Genomic DNA, 18180 nt, shown 5'->3' on the forward strand with positions numbered 1-18180 from the left:
GAACTATTACAAGCGTGGAGTCTCATTGCTTCAGGTTTTGAATTTTTCGGGGGGAGTTTAAAAATGTCAAATTTTAAATTTTTTAAATGTTTTCTTACTTTTCCTTTCTGTCTCTTTTTTCTCTCTCTTAATCCAATCTTTTTTCCCCTCTCTATTTCTCTTTCTGCACCTGATTTGACATTGAATTCACCCTTTTTAATTCACCCTCCTTCTCAGTCCTTAAATCTCATTGGGTAAGGAGATGCCCTGTTCACTCCGGTCCCAGATGCCCACCCCCCCTCACTGCAACGTTATCAGCTCCCACTTTCAGCAACTCTGGGCAAAATTTTTTTGAGCTGAAGGGTGCAGGGGCAAGTCTAACTAATGGCAGATGCAGTTAGATGCCCTGCTACAGCAAATTCTGGCTCAATGCAACAGCAAAGATGGACAACTAGGATCAAATGCCCTCTTATGCCAGTAATTAAAACAAAGCATGCATAACAGAATACCCTCCAGTGCTAACAGCAAGAGGTTTGTGAAACTGACAGCAATTCTGGCATTTGAATACAAAATCAACATAAACCAGACACAAAGATAAACTGATGGGCAATTTTATACTACAGCCCAGACTTTTCAATTCCAATCATATCACTAGTAAAGACAGAAGCTATCCAGAAAACTTTCAAGTAATTGGAATCGAGTGAGGACAGAACGGCTTGGCTGTAAAATAGCCTGCCAACGCTGACTGCCGAGGCCCATGTGAATAACGACCACTTGGGTGAGATACCAGAGTGGCCAGCACCCATGGAAACGTATCCCAGCAACAGTCAACGCTTTCAGGAGAGGAGGGAAGAAAATGGTCAATAAAATTGGCAAGGAACAAAATAAAAATTATTCTTACCATACCAGTTGGATTCATATGCTGTATTAGCTTCGCATCTTGCATAATAACTTGCGGTCCTGATTTATGAGAAGATGAGAAAACTATGGGATAAATTAAGCAAAATGAAATACTGTGATTAGTATCTTGAACATATGATTAATCCCCCCCACCCACTATTGAGTTAAACTTATTCTTTAAATTTCCCACATACCATATCAGCAGAGTCAACATAGAGAATTTTCTCAAGAATTGAGTCATTTTAAGGAACAGGAGTAGGCCATTCAGCCCCTCGTGCCTGCTCCGCCATTTGATAAGATCATGGCTGATCTGTGATCTAGCTCCATACACCTGCCTTTGGCCCATATCCCTCAATACCTTTGGTTGCCAAAAAGCTATCTATCTCAGATTTAAATTTAGCAATTAAGCTAGTATCAATTGCCGTTTGCGGAAAAGAGTTCCAAACTTCTACCACCCTTTGTGTGTAGAAATATTTTCTAATCTCACTCCTGAAAGGTCTGGCTCTAATTTTTAGCCTGTGCCCCCTACTCCTAGAATCCCCAACCAGCGGAAATAGTTTCTCTCTATCCACCCTTTCCGTTCCCCTTAATATCTTTTAAACTTCGATCAGATCACCCCTTAACCTTCTAAACTCTAGAGAATACAACCCCAATTTGTGTAATCTCTCCTTGTAACTTAATCCTTGAAGTCCGGGTATCATTCTAGTAAACCTATGCTGCGCTCCCTCCAAGGCCAATATGTCCTTCCGAAGGTGCGGTGCCCAGAACTGCTCACAGTACTCCAGGTGCGGTCTAACCAGGGTTTTGTATAGCTGCAGCATAACATCTGCCCCCTTGTACTCCAGTCCTCTAGATATAAAGGCCAGCATTCCATTAGCCTTACTGATTATTTTCTGCACCTGTTCATGACACTTCAATGATCTATGCACCTGAACCCCTAAGTCCCTTTGGACATCCACTGTTTTTAACTTTTTACCATTTAGTAAGTACCCCGTTCTATCCTTTTTTGATCCAAAGTGGCTGCCTTTTCCAAGAACAGTTTAAGGAACAATTATATAACAGACAAACAGAAGATGCCTCAGGAGTTGGTATTGCTTCCCAGGTCTTTTGAATTTATTTTTCTCCCACCTCCTTAGGTTGCACATGACATCAGTCTATGGACTTGTCTGATGCAGCTGGTTCATTATTAGTTCTGTGGTTAACCTGACATATTAGCTCCACAGCTCAATAGTCACAAGTGCCACAGACATGAGTATGACTTCTGATTGTCAAAATTTAAAAAAAGAATTATAACTCGTTATATATATTTGCAGGCATCGATTACTAATTATTAATTTTACAATACCAATTATCTTAAAGAAAGCAAACAACTTTAAGTTTTATTGATAGTAATTACGTACACTTTTTCTGCATTAAGTGTTGCTTTTTTAAATATTCGTATTTACCAGGCACTTCCATGGAATTTTGCCAGCACTCAGTCAGTTGTGTAAACAATGGTACGGACTATGCAACGGTGATATCACCCAAAGGAGATCCCCACAGAACACCCGCGTGATCATTCCGTTTAGAGAATTGTGGTCAGTATTTTCCTTCCACCTCCACAGTCCCTGCTCAGTTTCTTTTTCTACGGGCTTAATTTTAACCTAACTCTCCAAGTGGGAAATCGATGTGATCAGATTGGCCGCCTGTTTTTACTTTCCACTGAGTTTGATGGAAAGTAAAATAGGGAGACATATAAAACTGCCGGCCGATCTGATCACGTCACTTTCCCCTTGGGTGAGTTTGTTTAAAATTACCCTCATGTCTTAGCAAATACAAAAAAAAGGACAGCACAAAATATTGACCTGGGGTTAAGAAATGAACATAAGTAGTTCTTAACCTATCTTTCAGTGTCACCAGTAATGCTGGTGCAGATAAGCTGGATCCCATAAGGGATTAGTAAAACAATACTTGCATTTATACATTACCTCATGTCATCAAAATGCTTCATACAATAAACTTTTTTGGGGGAGTGCAAAGACTTGTAGTGAGAGAGGTCTTATTACTGTAACAAACAGGTTATAAGAGTGGCCCATGTAAAAATTGAAGGGAGAAAATGGTGCAAGATCCCGTCTTCTGCCGTTTCCCTCAGACAACTCACATCATGCACCCTCCATATATATTCACTGTGGTGCATCCGCACAAACTCGGTTTGTAATATCCCTAACTAAAACACAGTTTCTAAAGGTAGTGCCGTAACTGACCTGAATTAGCAGGGATGGTGAGCACTTGCTGTGTTGGTTGTTGCTGTTGAGCCTGGTGCTGATGTTGCTGCTGATGTTGCTGCTGCTGCTGCTGTTGCTGCTGCTGCTGGAGGTGCTGTTGTTGTTGTTGCTGCTGCTGCGCTTGAATTAAAATCTGTTGCTCCTCTGAGTGGAAACCATCTACAGCCTTTGACTGCATCAATTTGTTCTCCCACAGCTGACACAATTCAAAAGAAAAAGAAAAGCTACGTTTAAAATAAACTTTGTTTTTTTGTTGCCAAAATCCTCTTCAACTGAAGAAAGCCAAGATTTGACAAGGAACAATTAATTAGATTGACATGCACTCTTTTGTTCTGTCCAAATAGTGTGTTAGGTTCTAAAACATCAGTATAGCATTTAATCTCAGCAGAATTCAGTAGCAGATAACATTCCTGTGTCATAATTTCTGGAGACAAGTGAAATTCTGGTGCAATTTTAAAAAGTAGGTCTTTCAGAACCCTAACCCTAACCCATATTTTGTTAGGCAGTTTCACTGTCAAACCTTAATCACAGAAACTACAGCATACACTGTTTTCAGGACAATGAATTTGAGGCTACAATAAAATCCAAAAGGCTCGAAGGAAATATACATGAGATTGTGAAGAACAGGATTTAAGATTGCAAGCTGGTATTCTGGGGTGAATGAACAGTTTAAACACTCATGATGAGATACCAAAGGGAGGTAGTAGACTGCAGTGGACATTAAATACACCTCAACAGTAATAGCCCTCAAGACAGTAAGGGCTGTAGATAAAGAGAGAGGATTGGGTGATTGAAATTATCTCAGTACCATAAACCAAATTCCTTTGCTATAGAGGACCTCGTAAATATTATGACTGCACCTGCAGAAGGAGAAAAACCGGTTCAAAGATTGTAACCCACAAAAAGCAAGATCATTTGAAGGATCGAAGGGAAAATTTTTTTTTGTTTATGGGATGTGGGCATCGCTGGCAAGGCCAGCATTTATTGCCCATCCCTAATTGCCCTTGAATTCCCCCCCCAAAAAATTCCCTTCGATCCTCCAAATAATCATGTGCTTTTTCAGGGTTATAATCTTTGAACAGGTTGTTCCCAGATTTAGCCCTTCATTTAGGATAACATATCTGGGGAGATTTCTGTTCAACTAATTTTCAGATCCAGAAGTTTGGAAAGCCCCTGTTAATCTGGCTTCATGAGTGTTGAGATGGAAGCTTCATTTGGGGGGACGTATCCCGACCTTCAAAGTCACATTCTCTTTGGTCAAAAGAGGGAAGGAAACTGTAAGGTATGTTGTTCTAGCAATACCATTAATAGATCCTCTGTGCACCTCAAAGCACTGGATCAAGTTTAATCCTGTTTGTTTGTGTAACAGACTACTATAGTTTTGTGCATCTACAAACTCATTGCCTATCCTTGAATGTGATTTCTGGTATATAGCCATAATGTTTGAAGAGTCACATCTTATGGTAGATCTTATGTGGCTGACCCACTTTAGGTTCAACCCCCTTGTAGATGGATTGCATGGTCTATATACGTATCCTGTTTACTACAATCCATTTCCTTCTTTCACTGCCAAATTGTTAGGGTATAAGCCAATCAAGATCAATAGAATTGTAGATGATTCTTGCCCCTGCCACACGAAGGATAGCACTCAATGGACTGGCTTTTGCCTCTAGAATCTAGATTCAGCTATGTCTGCCAACTGTACGAGTCTGGGCAGTCTCAAAATAGTTCATAGTGGACATGATCCTCCACCAATTTGGCAATCTCACTTGGAAAGGCCATAGGATAGCCAGTGTGGGAAATAGAAAAATGTTGTACTGGTGCGGTGGGGGGTACTGGTGAAGTAGGAACCGTATCATATTGTTTGTAGAAAGTGGAAGGAGCTTTAATTTGCATCTATCCAGGTCTACCTTGGAGTGCTTGATAATGACACAGGGTGCTCAAAATGGGATATGCTCCATTCCTTAACATTAACATACCTAACCTCGAAGAGCAGAAAAACATAATTATAACAAAGAATTTAAATTTCACCCAGAGTGGTGAGAATGTGGAACTCACTATCACATGGAGTGATTGAGGCGACTAGCATAGATGCATTTGATGGGAAGCTAGATAAGTACGAGGGAGAAAGGAATAGAAGGATATGTTGATGGGATGAGATAAAGTAAGATGGGAAGAGGTTCTTGCAGCATAAACACCGGCATAGACCTGTTGGGCCGAGTAGCTTGTTTACGTAGAATGTACAGCACAGAATCAGGCCATTCAGCCCAAATGGACCATAGTTTCTGTGCTATAAAATTCTATGTAAATATTGCTGCTGAGGTGGTACCTACATCAAAGAATCTGACACAGAAAAACTGCCTTCCAAAGGGAAGTTCAACAGTAACCTCAGAAAACATGTCTATAGCTAAATGGTCAGTGGTAAAGGCCAAATTTTGAAGAAAACCAGCCACAAACTTTGTCTTGTACAAGAACAACAGCGACAAACTACAAGAGAAATATATACTTCAGATTCACTATTATTTTCCAGAATTAAGGCACTAAAGACGTCAGCAGTCATTTTACCACTATGATCACAAAGCTTGTGTAATTACTGGGTTTTTAGTGGCACCATTGTAGTTCCAATGAGGATTGCAAGTACATTTAGACCTAACCAAAACTCAGCTGCAATTTGTTCTTCCCAACTTAAACGTCCATGTGAAACATTGCATCTTTCCATTAAAAAGTGTAAATGATGCATAATAAAAAAAACATTGCTGCAATTTAAGAAGTCATTAAATTAAATTTCTGTATCCTGGTCTCTTGGGTGTTCACTGGTTTACTGACATCCCTTAATGGTTTGCAATGATTTTCTTTTTTCCAAGCTAAGCTGCAACTTTATAAAACAAGCATGATTTCATTATTCAGCATTTGCTCATCTTTTATGTGGAATAGAAGGAGCCAAAGGGCACTTTTCCACAAGTGCTCCCCAGCCTTGGGAAACTGCGGCGATCTGCCTGCACCTGTACTGTATATTTTCTTTTGAGTTTCACGTTTGGTTTATAAAGTTACAGCTCAGGTTGGAAAAAAGAAAACCATTACAAATTATTAAGGGATGTCAGTAAACCAGTGAATGCCCAAGATACCAGGATACAGAAATTTAATGACTTCTTAAATTGTTTTTTTTATTATACATCATTTACACTCTTTTTAATAGAAAGATGAAATGTTTCACATGGACGTTTAAGTTGGGAAGAACAAATTGCAGCTGAGTTTTGGTTAGGTCTAAATGTACTTGGAATTCGCATGCAAATCTTCATTGGAACTACAATGGTGCCACTAAAAACCCAGTAATTACACAAGCTTTGTGATTATAGTGGTAAAATGACTGCTGATGTCTTTAGCGCTTTAATTCTTGAAAATAATAGTGAACCCAAAAAATGTCTTTTATAACCTTGTAGCCTCAGAAATTAATTTTGTAATTACAGGAAAATAGTATTGTAGATCGAATAAATGGTACAATTGAGCATTCATTTTGAATTGTGAAAAATGAATTTAAATTGCCTTGCAGTAGCAATTTGCTACTTACTGCATTGCTATCATAAAATATATAACCGACAAAAAATTTAAAAGTTAGAGAATCAATTTTGTGTGTTAGGATTCTGATGAGTGTTTTATTAGCCAACATCTAACATGTCAACACACGGTTCTGCCAAGCCGTGAGAACTGATCATTTGAATGTAAATTGTGACACGATGTAAACAGAAGGAGGTTTTCATTACACATTCATTTTTCTAATTAGTTGTTGCTTGAAAATTAGGATTGAGTTTTAAAAAAAATACCGTTTTTAATTCTATAAGAACTTGTTCATCCACTCCATCGTCGAGGAACTGTTCTCGCACATCATTGATCACATCTTCAATCACTGATTTGTAGAGTTTAGGCTAGAGAAACAAAGCAAAATTAGAGAGAAGGGTTTAAAAAGCAAGGACTACAATAAATTGCTCCCACTTTTCGTTATAGTTTACATGTATTATTACATTAGTGGTCCAGCGCCAGAGGCACAGAATCCCATTGAAAACTGTTGCTTAACAGATGGGGTTTTTAGACACCTGGATATATCAGATCAACAGGAGTGAAATACATAAAGATGAACAAACAGGGAACCTGTCCAAGACTTAGCAGCAAAGGAACACTCTTGGATTGGCCCTATAAATCATCTACCAAGGGACTTCTGAAACTTCTTGAGAGCAAAAATATCCTTCCTGTGGTTGGCCCCTTAATTGTACCTATTATTCAGGACCCACGCCAGTGCATTAGTAGTAGTGCCAGTAGCAAGACTGGCGTTTCCAGCGTGCCATACAGGTTGGCATTCTACACTTGAGTCTTTTTGTCACTAGTAAACATCCACCTAGTACAGCTTTCTTTCTTCTTCCAGCGTATGGTTCCATAGGCACCACTGCCCTCTACCACGTCACTCAAGTGACTGAGTGGGAGCCTGGACTCGAGTGCCACCAGATCATTTGACCACATGGGGCCGGACCCAGTCCCATCAGCAGCCAATGTCCACACAATCTCTCATTTTCCCAGCAGGAGTCACTGGATAACATTACGCCTACAATTAAGAGGAGCAGAAAGCATGGCTGTTTCATCGCCTCCCTAGCCCAGGGGTACTGAAACCAAATATAAAACAGGCCCACCGCCATCTTAGCTTAGATCAGCTAAAGTTGATCTCATTGACTGAGGATGTAATTTCCCAGCAAGCAGCCTAGTTTCCCAGGGTCCCACAATTCTGGAGCAGCTCGCAGGGTGATCTGAATTTGCAGCTCCTGCTATTTTCTATGGAGCGACAAGGGATTCTTCCCATCAGGAGCATCACGAGAGCAGCTCAGCAGGGAGGGCGACCTGAATCAAGATTTTCCATACCAGTAAGAAAATTGAAATATTTTTTATTAGACTATCAAAACTTTGAATATTATTGCAATCATTTGCATTAATTATTACATTAATTTGTGCTTTTGTAAAACTCCTCAACAGAAGGCATCTCAAAGTGAGGTAAAATAAAGTGGACACTGAGCAGGGGGGAAATAGGGAAAACTAAGAGGTTTGGGCCAGGGCTGAAGGAAAGGGTTTTGACAGAATTTTTAAAAGCAGGGAGGAAGATGGCAATGCAGAGGGAACCAGGCAAACAGTTGAAGAGGAGAGGGGTGCCAGGATTAAATGAATGGCTACCAATGAGGGAGCAGGCGACAAGCAGCCGCCCACAATTACAGGGACAGAAGTAGCATGCATGGCTATCTTTTCTGTGGTGTGGTGACCAACAACTTAAATTTATGTAGCACCTTTAACGTGAAAAACATGCCAAGGTGCTTCGGATTGGAGATAGATAGGGGACCAGACTCCAAGCCATGGAGAAAGAGATTAGGAACGGTGACTAAAAGGTTGATTAAAAAGGGTTCCAAGTAGGTTTTTAAAAGACTGAGAGAGCAGAGAGGCAGATGGGTTTTGGAAGGGAGTTCCAGAGAGTAGAGCCCAGGGCCCAGACAGCTGAAGGCTCTACCACCAATGGAGGGGATGGGGGACATAAAGAATGAATGTATAAAGGCCAGAGTCAGTGGACGTAAGAGTATAGGAGCGGATACAAGAATGGAGAAGGTGGTAGAGATGGAACAAGGCTGTGGAGAGATTTTAAATAGGACGAGGACTCTAAATTTAATATTTACAAGCAGAAGGGAGCCAATGTAGGTTATTGAGAACAGTTGTAATTGGCACAAGACAATTCAGGATCAAATACGAGCTGGTGCATTTTGAACAAGTTGGAGTTTACAGAAGGTGGAGGATGAGAAGCCAGTAAAGAGGATATTGGAATAGTTGAGTCCAGAAATGATACAAGCATGGATAAGGGCTTCAGCTGCAGAGAGGTTGAGGTAGATGCATAGAATTGGGATGTTGCATAAGTGGAAGTCAGCATTCTTATTGATGGGCAGGATGTGGAGGTCGAGCAGAATGCCTAGGCGTCACATGTACCAGTTTAACTGTTTGACAGCTAGCCTGGATGAATGTTTCTTAATGACAGAAACTCTTCGTATAAAATGGAAGCTGGTATGGCAGGCTGGGAGTTCGTCATACTGCTGGAGCAACTTGTGGAACATTAGCTTCACGTTCATATTAACAATGGCTACAATTATATAGCTGACTATAGGAAGGATATTTTTGCAAATGGCCGAGACGGGGAATGGAGTCTGTGGCAAGGAAGTGGAGTTTATAACAATGGCTTCAGTCTTCCCAATGTTCAGTTGAAGGAAGCTGTGCTTCATCCATGACTTGGTGTCAGTGATGTGGTCTACCATTTCTACCATTGTGGACAGGTCAAAAAGGACAAGGAGGAATTATTTACCACGGTCATAGACAATGTCATTTGTGACTTTGGCCAGTCATGTCACTGCTGAGAGAAAGGCAGAAAGTGGACTGAAAAGATTAGATCACGGAATTTGAATTAAGATGAGCATGGAGCTGGGAGGTGACAATGCATTTGAGGATGTTAAAAGAGGAAAAGATTAGAGATAGAGCAGTAGATGGAAAGTGCAGATGGGTCAAGGATGTTTTTTATGAGGAGAGGGTGAAGACAGTGATTTTGAAAGGGAAAGGAATGGTGCCTAACAGAAGGAAGCCATTAACATTAGGAGGGTCAAGGTCGGGGTGGGGGGGCTTAAATGGACAAGAATTTGGTGTAAGTGCAGGAGGAAGGAGGAGGAAGTGCAAACTAAACCCAGTATTTCAAATGTGGTCTAAGTGTATTAGTAAGAGTTCTATTCCATTATCCTGATTATGTATGACAGGATTCTATTTATTTGTCTTAATTGCTTTGATAAATTGTCTAGACATTGAATGTGACATTTCTAATATTATTCCCAGGTCCTTTTTAAGTCTCTCAGTGCTAAATGAATTTCATTCATCCTGTACTTCTGTCCCACAGTTTTTTGTTCTAGGTGTAATACCGTACATTTATCAGTGTTAAAATTTGACATGCCATTTGATTAGATGAACATCGATAGTATCACACAAGATGTTTTAACGCATTTTCCCCAGCAGAGTAAAAATAACAGCGTGTGAACGATGCACGCCATTATTAATGCACAAATCGGCCAGCAATTTCTGGGAATTAAGAGATACACGTGAATTGCAAATCCCCAGAATTTGCTTATCGATTAATGCCCCTCTACTTTTTGCTTCGCACAAACAGTATCTTGTCCTTAGCCTCCCCATTAATCTTCAGAATTTGCTGGATTTGCACATTAATTGCCCATTAAATTCGCCACAGAAAGTTAAGTCTAATAATTAATAGCGTAAGTACCCTTTTAACGACATGATAATTGTTAATGACTACCAATCAACCTCTCTGGCCTACAAAGTGAACAATTTAAACTGTGGAGTCAATTTCCTTCAGGTGGTGAATTGTTGGAGATTTTTTTTAATTAAAAATTCTTATTTTTCCTTTCTATCTCTTTTTTTCTCTCTCAATCCAATCTTTCTCTCCCTCTCTTTATTTCTCTTTCCGTACCTGATTTGACTCTAATTCACCCTCCATCTCAGTCATTCTTCTGTTTATTTCTCAATCTTGAAATCTCATTGGTTAAGGAGATGCACGGTTGGTCCTGCCGTTCATTGAGATTCCAGATGGCCTCTTGCCCTCGCCACGTTGTTATCAGCAAGTTAGAGCGCAAAAAGATTTTGAGCTGAAGGGCGTAGGAAAAAGTCTAACTAATGACGTACACCGTGAGGTGCTCCGCTCCAGCAAATTCCATTAAGACTAACAGCTGAATAAACCACCCGTTCAATTTCATTCCTCTGCTAAATATCAGGATAGCATGTGCAATCCTTAGGACCTCAAATGCAGCACCTGGGTTAACGAGCAACATACATATTTCCTTAAGAATTATAGGTGCATCTCATGCGGTATGTGCTCTGCTGCTAATTAAATGACTTGAGCCTCTTCGTAACAGATTTTACTAATCTCCACACATAGAACCATACAGCACAGAAGGCCATTCAGCCTGTCGTGCCTGTGTTGGCCATCTTAAGGTAAATTGATTGTATCTGGATTCTTGTCTACTGCCTTCATCTGTGAAGAATTTATTTAATATCTATTTAACTTCATATAATATTTCTACCCAACCCTTCTGTTAATTGGTCTTTAAGATTCCACCTACTTCTTGTTATCTACAATTTGCCTTTCTCTTACTTCATTTAATCATCCTGAGCTCCTTTTTTGTACAACTCTTTTTCCTCACTGCTATTTCCTTGCATCTATTAAAATAGATCTGCTTGGCACTCACAATGTACTATTGCCCAGTGCAGTATTAAATTATACATGTCAGGAGGGTCTTAAATTCATGCTGAACTAGCGGTCTTCAACAATGTTGGATGTGTTACGACTGGCCTCAGCAATCCTGGAATAGGGAGGGTTTCTATTGATTGTAATGCTGAAGGGGGCTTATCGGTGGACAGAAATCCCCTCTGCTGTGCTGCCTTTCACTGTCAAATAGTCAGTCAACATTCAGTGTCTGGGTTTAGCATGAAGAATGGTCACCTGGAAAGGTAATAGAGGAGTGCGAGCAAGGAATCATACCTCAACAGAATGAGTGCCATCAGGAAAGGGGGGAGAAAACTGGGGGGAAAATATAAAATACGTTTTTAAAACCATTAAGTAGGCTGAAAAAAAATACGCTGGGGATTGTGTAATGAACTTTTCTGTCCTCTCTGGGCCAGAAATGTGACTGTAATGCTTCAATCACATTCAGTGCAATGTAATCAGCATCTATTCAACACCTTAGATAGCTAAGCGTTTACAGCAGTCCAGTCTACCAAGCAACATGCATTTACCCTAGCCTCTAAAGAGTAATTGCGTGCACCCACTCACCTCACAAACAAATGTGGCAAATATAGCACTGCAATGCTTTGCAACACATTTTGGGTATGGAGGTTGGTGTAGAACTTGATGTGCTGATCCCATCTAGTGACAGAAAGCTAGCATTGCAACTAGCTAATGACCAACACAATAATCCATACAGAAATTCTTGAAGGCGAGATGTTAAACTGAAGTCCCATCTGCCCTCGCAGGTGGACATAAAAGAGTTTGTGGCACTATTACAACAGTGACTGCACTTCAGAAGTACTTCATTGGCTATAAAGCACTTTGGGACATCCTGAGGTTGTGATGGGGTGCTATATAAATGCAATTCCTTTTTTTCTTAATATGCAGACCATATTTGCTGCAAAGTAACTGCACTTCCGAACATTTTCTAAATATGTCTTATGTTAACACCTACAATAACATGCATTTTTTCTGTGCTGATCCAGGTGGGGGACATTAGCGCTGGGGAATGGAACACTTTCCATTTCAGACACCAAAGTGTCAACATCAAGCACAAGTCAGGAAGCTCTCCCTACTCTGTCCCAACCTAAAAACACCCACCTACTGTACCAGAAGGCAGTTTTTCCTTGTTCCCACACCAACCATTCCTTAGATTTGTCTGAGCAGCATTGACAGTTGCTACCAAATTAGTCCCATGCCCCCCCTGGGAATTGATGTGAAATTGGTTTCAGCCGACAGGAGACTTTCATCCATCAGTCTGGGTCAGATATGAACCCAGGTGCCAGAGGTGAAACAGCGTGTCTAATCCACTGCATCACCCAGTTATCATCAATATGCATTTCTATTATGTCACCCCCCCAACTGCAAAGATGGCTCAAAGCAGTTTACAGGGTGGTGGACAAAGAGAAGACAGTAAGAAGAAGAAAAGGGGAGTTATAAGGGGTCAGTGAAGTGTCTTCAGGAGGCAGGGAGGGATCTGACAGATGAAGGTAATGAATGAGTGTGTTCCAGGAAGTAAGGACATAGTTGGTGAAGCATGGAGGAAAATGTGAGTTGATGTTACAGCAGTGAAGGTTGCATACAAGTGCACAATGTAAAGCTCGATGAAGTACTGTAATCTATTTTTACTTCTGTAATTTTACTTAATAAATACAAATTAGGCCAAACTGATGGTCTGTCAGTGTGCATTTTGGAGCAGCTAGCTAGAATGGAGTGGGACAAGGCCAAATCTGAAGGCTAGTAGGAGGACTACAAAGTTAATTCATCTTTTAGATGAGACTTTAAACCGAAGCTCTGTCTGCCCTCTCAGGTGGGCATAAAACATCTCATGGCAATATTCAAAGAAGAGCAGCAGAGTTCTCCCAGTGTCTTGGCTAACATTTTTCCATCTAACAGCATCAATAAAACAGATTAATCTGGTCACTTCTCTAATTGTTGTTTGTGGAACCTTACTGTACGCATATTGGCTGCCCCGTTTCTCTACATTACAATAGTGACCACACTTCAAAAGTACTTAATTGGGTATGAAGCACTTTAGGATGTCCTGAGGTTGTGAAAGGCACTATGTAAATACAAGTTCTTTTATTTCTTTCAATTCACTGGGCCATGGAGAGCCATGGAAATTATCAAGTACAAGGGTGATGAAGGTGCAGTTGAGTATGAGTGAGGATGATGGTTCTACAATCCGGATATTACAATTAGGGCTCGATTGCAATACAGTACTTCTTAATTTGTGCTCAGTGGAGAAATCAGCATGCTATGAACCAAATCTTCAACTGGTGCGCAAAGTAGCTAGGATAATGTGCATTCAGGCAAACAATGAACCCTTCCACCATTGGGGTATGTACTGTAAATAGTATTGAACACCACCATACAACCTTAATGAAAAATACACTGAGAGTGTTAGTCTGGACTAATTTATGTTTTAAGTAAAATTAAGGAAAAAAAATAAGATTACAATACTTCATTTAATTTTACAGCATCTGCTGCTAAACAATAAAAGCCCATCAATTCTTCTCATTTGCCTCTGACTTGAACAGCAGCACAATGAAATGGGAAAACTGAAGCAATTGCCAGCAGCCGTCATTTATTCCCAGCTTCTAGATACAGAACGGTCAATCAGAAATAGCATCAAAAACACCATTAACATGGCAACAGCTGAACTTTATACTGTTCCACACCTTATTGAGGTGTCGCATATCCAATTAATGCAAGGCATAAGCATGTAAGCCTAAGAGCTAGCTAGCTGACCCATTACACAAATCATGTTGTAGATAGGGGAAAAAATCTTCCGAAGAAACCTAGCTGGACATTTCTGCTCGTGCTTGCTAGCCAGTGATCTCCCCCATTCATTTTAAATGGAGAGGGAAGTTGCAGGCTAGAGAGCACAGTATCTGAAAGCCCCAGCCATAGTCAGTTCAAAGTCAAACGCATTTCCTCAATGTAATTGGCAGTATGAGAGAAGAGCCATTCAAAAATTACACAATTTGAATACCCATGGGACAACGGTTGCTGGAGTCCCAACCTTAAACAACATGATCTGTTTTCCACTGATGCAGATGGACTCTCTCCAAATGAAGTTATGATGCAGATCAGCCATGATCTCATTGAATGGCGGAACAGCTCACCACCACCTTCTCAAGGGCATTTAGGGATGGGCAATAAATGCTGGCCTCACCAGCGACGCCCACATCCCATGAACGAATAAAAAAAAACAGGCTCGAGGGGCTGAATGACCTCTCCTGTTCCTATGTTCCTCTCCTCCTCAGCAAGCAGTAATAAAAGCTTTTTAAATTGATACAGTACTGATCTAGATAAAATTCATTAATGATATAATGATTAGAAACCAGTTGGCTACTCTGTTTTGCATAAGTTGTAGTTTCAGAAGGGAGGCCAGCAATGACAGTGTGGGAGAAATTGTGCCTTGATTTAATAAAGGTTTAGCAGCAGAGTGGGAAAGGTAAAGGCAGAGGTGGATGCAGTTACAGGTGAAAGTAGTGTTGGTGATGAATCAGAAATTGGTGGGGGGAGCTTGGGACAGCTTGGCTCAGTGCTGGCACTCTTGTCACTGAATCAGAGGATTATGGGTTTAAGTCCCACTATAGATTTGAGCATATAATCCAGGCTGACACTTCAGTATCCTGGCCAGCATTTATCCCTCAATGAACACCACCAAAACAGATTAACTGGTCATTTATCACATTGCTGCTTTTGAGTTCTAGGAACACAGGAACAGGAGTAAACCATTCTGGCATTCAAATAAATCACAGCTGATCTGTATCTTAACTCCTTTTACCCACCTTGGTTCCATATGCCTTAATACCCTTGTCTAATAAAAATCTATCAATCTCAATTTTGAAATTTTCCAATTGACCCCCAGCCTCAAAAGCTTTCTGGGGGAAGAGTTTCAGATTTCCACTACCCCTCTGTGTGAAGAAATGCTTCCTGGCATCACCCCTGGGTGGCTTAGCTCTAATTTTAAGGTTATGCCCTCATGTTCTGGACTCCTCCACCAGAGGAACTAGTTTCTCTATCTGTCCCATCAAATCCATTAATCATCTTAAACACCTCAATTAGATCACCCCTTAATCTTCTATACTGAAGCGAAAACAAGCATGATCTACGCAACCAGTTCTCATAATTTAACCTTTTTAGTCCCGGTATCATTCTGGTGAATCTGCACTGCACCTCCTCCAAGGCCAATATAACCTTCCTGAGGTGTGGTGCCCAGAACTGAATGCAATACTCCAGATTTGGTCTAACCAGAGCTTTATACAACTGCAGGTTCTTGCTGTGTCTACATAACATGTAAAGTGCTTTGGAACATCCGGAGGATGTGAAAGGTACAATATAAATGGTTCTTTCTTTCAGTTCAAGTAGTACACCAAAGTTATGCTCTTCTGGGCTTTGCCTAAGCTCGCAGCCAGAGATTCGGGATGGGAGTCAGGATCAGTGGTACGAATGCATTTTCAAGAGCCAAAGAGGATAGCTTCAGTTTTGCCAGCATTTAGCTGAAGCAACTTTCAGCTTATTCATGCCTTAATGTTGGACTTGTAGCCTTGGGGTTGATGGAGGAGGTGGAGGCACAACAGAGGGCTGTCAGCATATGTTTGGAAGCTGATACTATGTTTCTGGATGACGTCAATGGGTAGCATTAAATAGAGAGGAGGGGAGCAAGGATGGAGCTCTGTAGTACATCAAAGACAACCTTGCAGGCACGTTGGAAGTAATACAATCCCATTGATGCAACAAGTAGGAGTGGAACCATGAGAGCAGTGGTAATGAGATGCAATACTTCAAAGATGCACTTTACCACATTCACTCAGCATAGAATTCTTCTCACTTCCAGAGAAAAAGTTGTTTAAAATACCTGCCCAGATGCGATATAGCCAATGTCCTCACCTAGGATATTTTTAAAAATTTGTTCTCGGGATTGCCCATCCCCAACTGCCCTGAAGTCATTAAGAGTCAACCATGTACTGTGGGACTGGAATCACATGTAGGTCAGACCGGGTAGGTGTGGCAGGATACTTCCTGAAGGATACGAGTGAACCAATTGGGATTCGAACAGAAAGAGCAGACAAGGGTAATGTAGTAGATGTAATATATTTGAATTTTCAAGAGGCCTTCAGTAAGGTATCGCATGGTAGATTCCTGACAAGGTCAAAGTCAAAGACCTTGTAGGTAACACCTGTCTGTCTGCACACTGATTGCCTTGGCAACGGGCAGTTGAAAAAACGGTCTGTAATCACCAAGCATTGTTCTGTGATTTATAAATGCGATTTCATTTCAAGGATTTCATTTCCAACAACGTTCACCTGAGGAAGGAGGAAGCCTCCGAAAGCTTGTGAATTTAAAATAAAATTGCTGGACTATAACTTGGTGTTGTAAAATTGTTTACAAAAGTATTTGGAGTCAGGGGACAAGAAACAGAATGGATAGCAAGCTGGCTACAAAACTGGAAACAAAAGATAGTCACCAATAAATCCAATAGCAAATTTAGGAGTAACTTCTTTACCCAGAGCTTGGTTAGATTGTGGAACTCACTACCACGTGAAGTGGTTAAGGCGAAAAGCATAGATGCATTTAAGGGAAAGCTAGATAAGTACACAAGAGAAAGGAATAGAAAGATATGTTGAAAGGGTGAGATGAAGTAAGGTGGGAGAAGGCTTATATGGAGTATAAACATCGCATGGATGAGTTGGGCTGAATGGCCTATTTCTGTGCTGTAAATTCTATGTAATTGAACTCACGACCTCTGAGTTTCTAATTTGTACATGGCAGTGAAATGAATGGCCAGTTAAGCTGTTCTGTTGTGTTGGTTCTAAGATAAATGTACTATAATAAATACCCAGAATGGTCTTATGGATAGGATGCTGGAGGAAAAAACTCAAGTAATTTAAGAAACGTTTAAATGCTGTGATGGGGCACCGCAAGTTTTTAATGGAAGAATCAATTAGATAAGCAGACGGTCCTCCCTCATCAACACTTAACTTTGTGATAACAATTTGTACATTTTAGCCGTACCATCTCAAATTTGTAAACACACAGCATTAAATCTTGCTTGATTTCATTCAAACTTAAAAGTTTCTATATTAAGCGAAAATATTGTACATGTGTAAGGAAAATGGAAACAAAAATATATTCCATTACTCTGTATACCAGTCTGCCCCAGGCTTGTATTTATTATTACAGCATCGATAAGGGATCAAATAATTCCTTCTATAGGCACAGCAGGGTTGGACATTATAAACTATAAACAGAAAATGCTGGAAATACAAAACAATCCCGGGTCTGACAAAGGGTCTACTGGCCAAAACATTGATCTGTCTTTTCATAAATGCCGGCAAACATTGTGATTTGAACTGTTAATTCGAAGCACAGAAATCTCTATTTCCAGCATTTTCTATTTTAATTTGAGATTTCCAATAACTGCATTTGTTTTCTTTTTCTATCTCCAGTTGGGTGATGATGTCGTGCTTACACGGGGGTCTATGTAATTATATTTTTGAAAACTCAGACCTTTATTTGCATTGACATCACCAAAGGATTAGAAGATAATTTACTGAAGACTATCTTGTAATTTTCTTTTCAGTAGTATGACTCAAAACGGAAATTATTTAGGATTTGTTTTAGATTTTTTATTAAAGAGGGAACTGTACGATGTATCATAATGAAGCAGTG

The 18180-nt window shown here is 40.3% G+C and overlaps 1 protein-coding gene across 2 annotated transcripts in view; it reads right to left on the bottom strand.

The window, feature by feature from the left end:
• The window catches only part of gtf2a1 (general transcription factor IIA, 1), a 49003-nt gene that overhangs the window by 24069 nt on the left and 6754 nt on the right, over positions 1-18180 (bottom strand). The window contains exons 2-4 of one of the 2 annotated variants that reach the window (XM_067992046.1): positions 6965-7066; positions 3123-3339; positions 881-939 (exon numbers count right to left, since the gene is read on the bottom strand). In XM_067992046.1, coding sequence (XP_067848147.1) covers positions 881-939; positions 3123-3339; positions 6965-7066 — 378 coding nt within the window. Of the gene's footprint in view, positions 1-880; positions 964-3122; positions 3340-6964; positions 7067-18180 lie in introns of both variants that reach the window. The other variant, XM_067992045.1, reaches the window with a different exon arrangement.

Source organism: Heptranchias perlo, chromosome 10 (assembly GCF_035084215.1).
Source record: "Heptranchias perlo isolate sHepPer1 chromosome 10, sHepPer1.hap1, whole genome shotgun sequence".
NCBI classification, from domain to species: Eukaryota; Metazoa; Chordata; class Chondrichthyes; order Hexanchiformes; family Hexanchidae; genus Heptranchias; species Heptranchias perlo.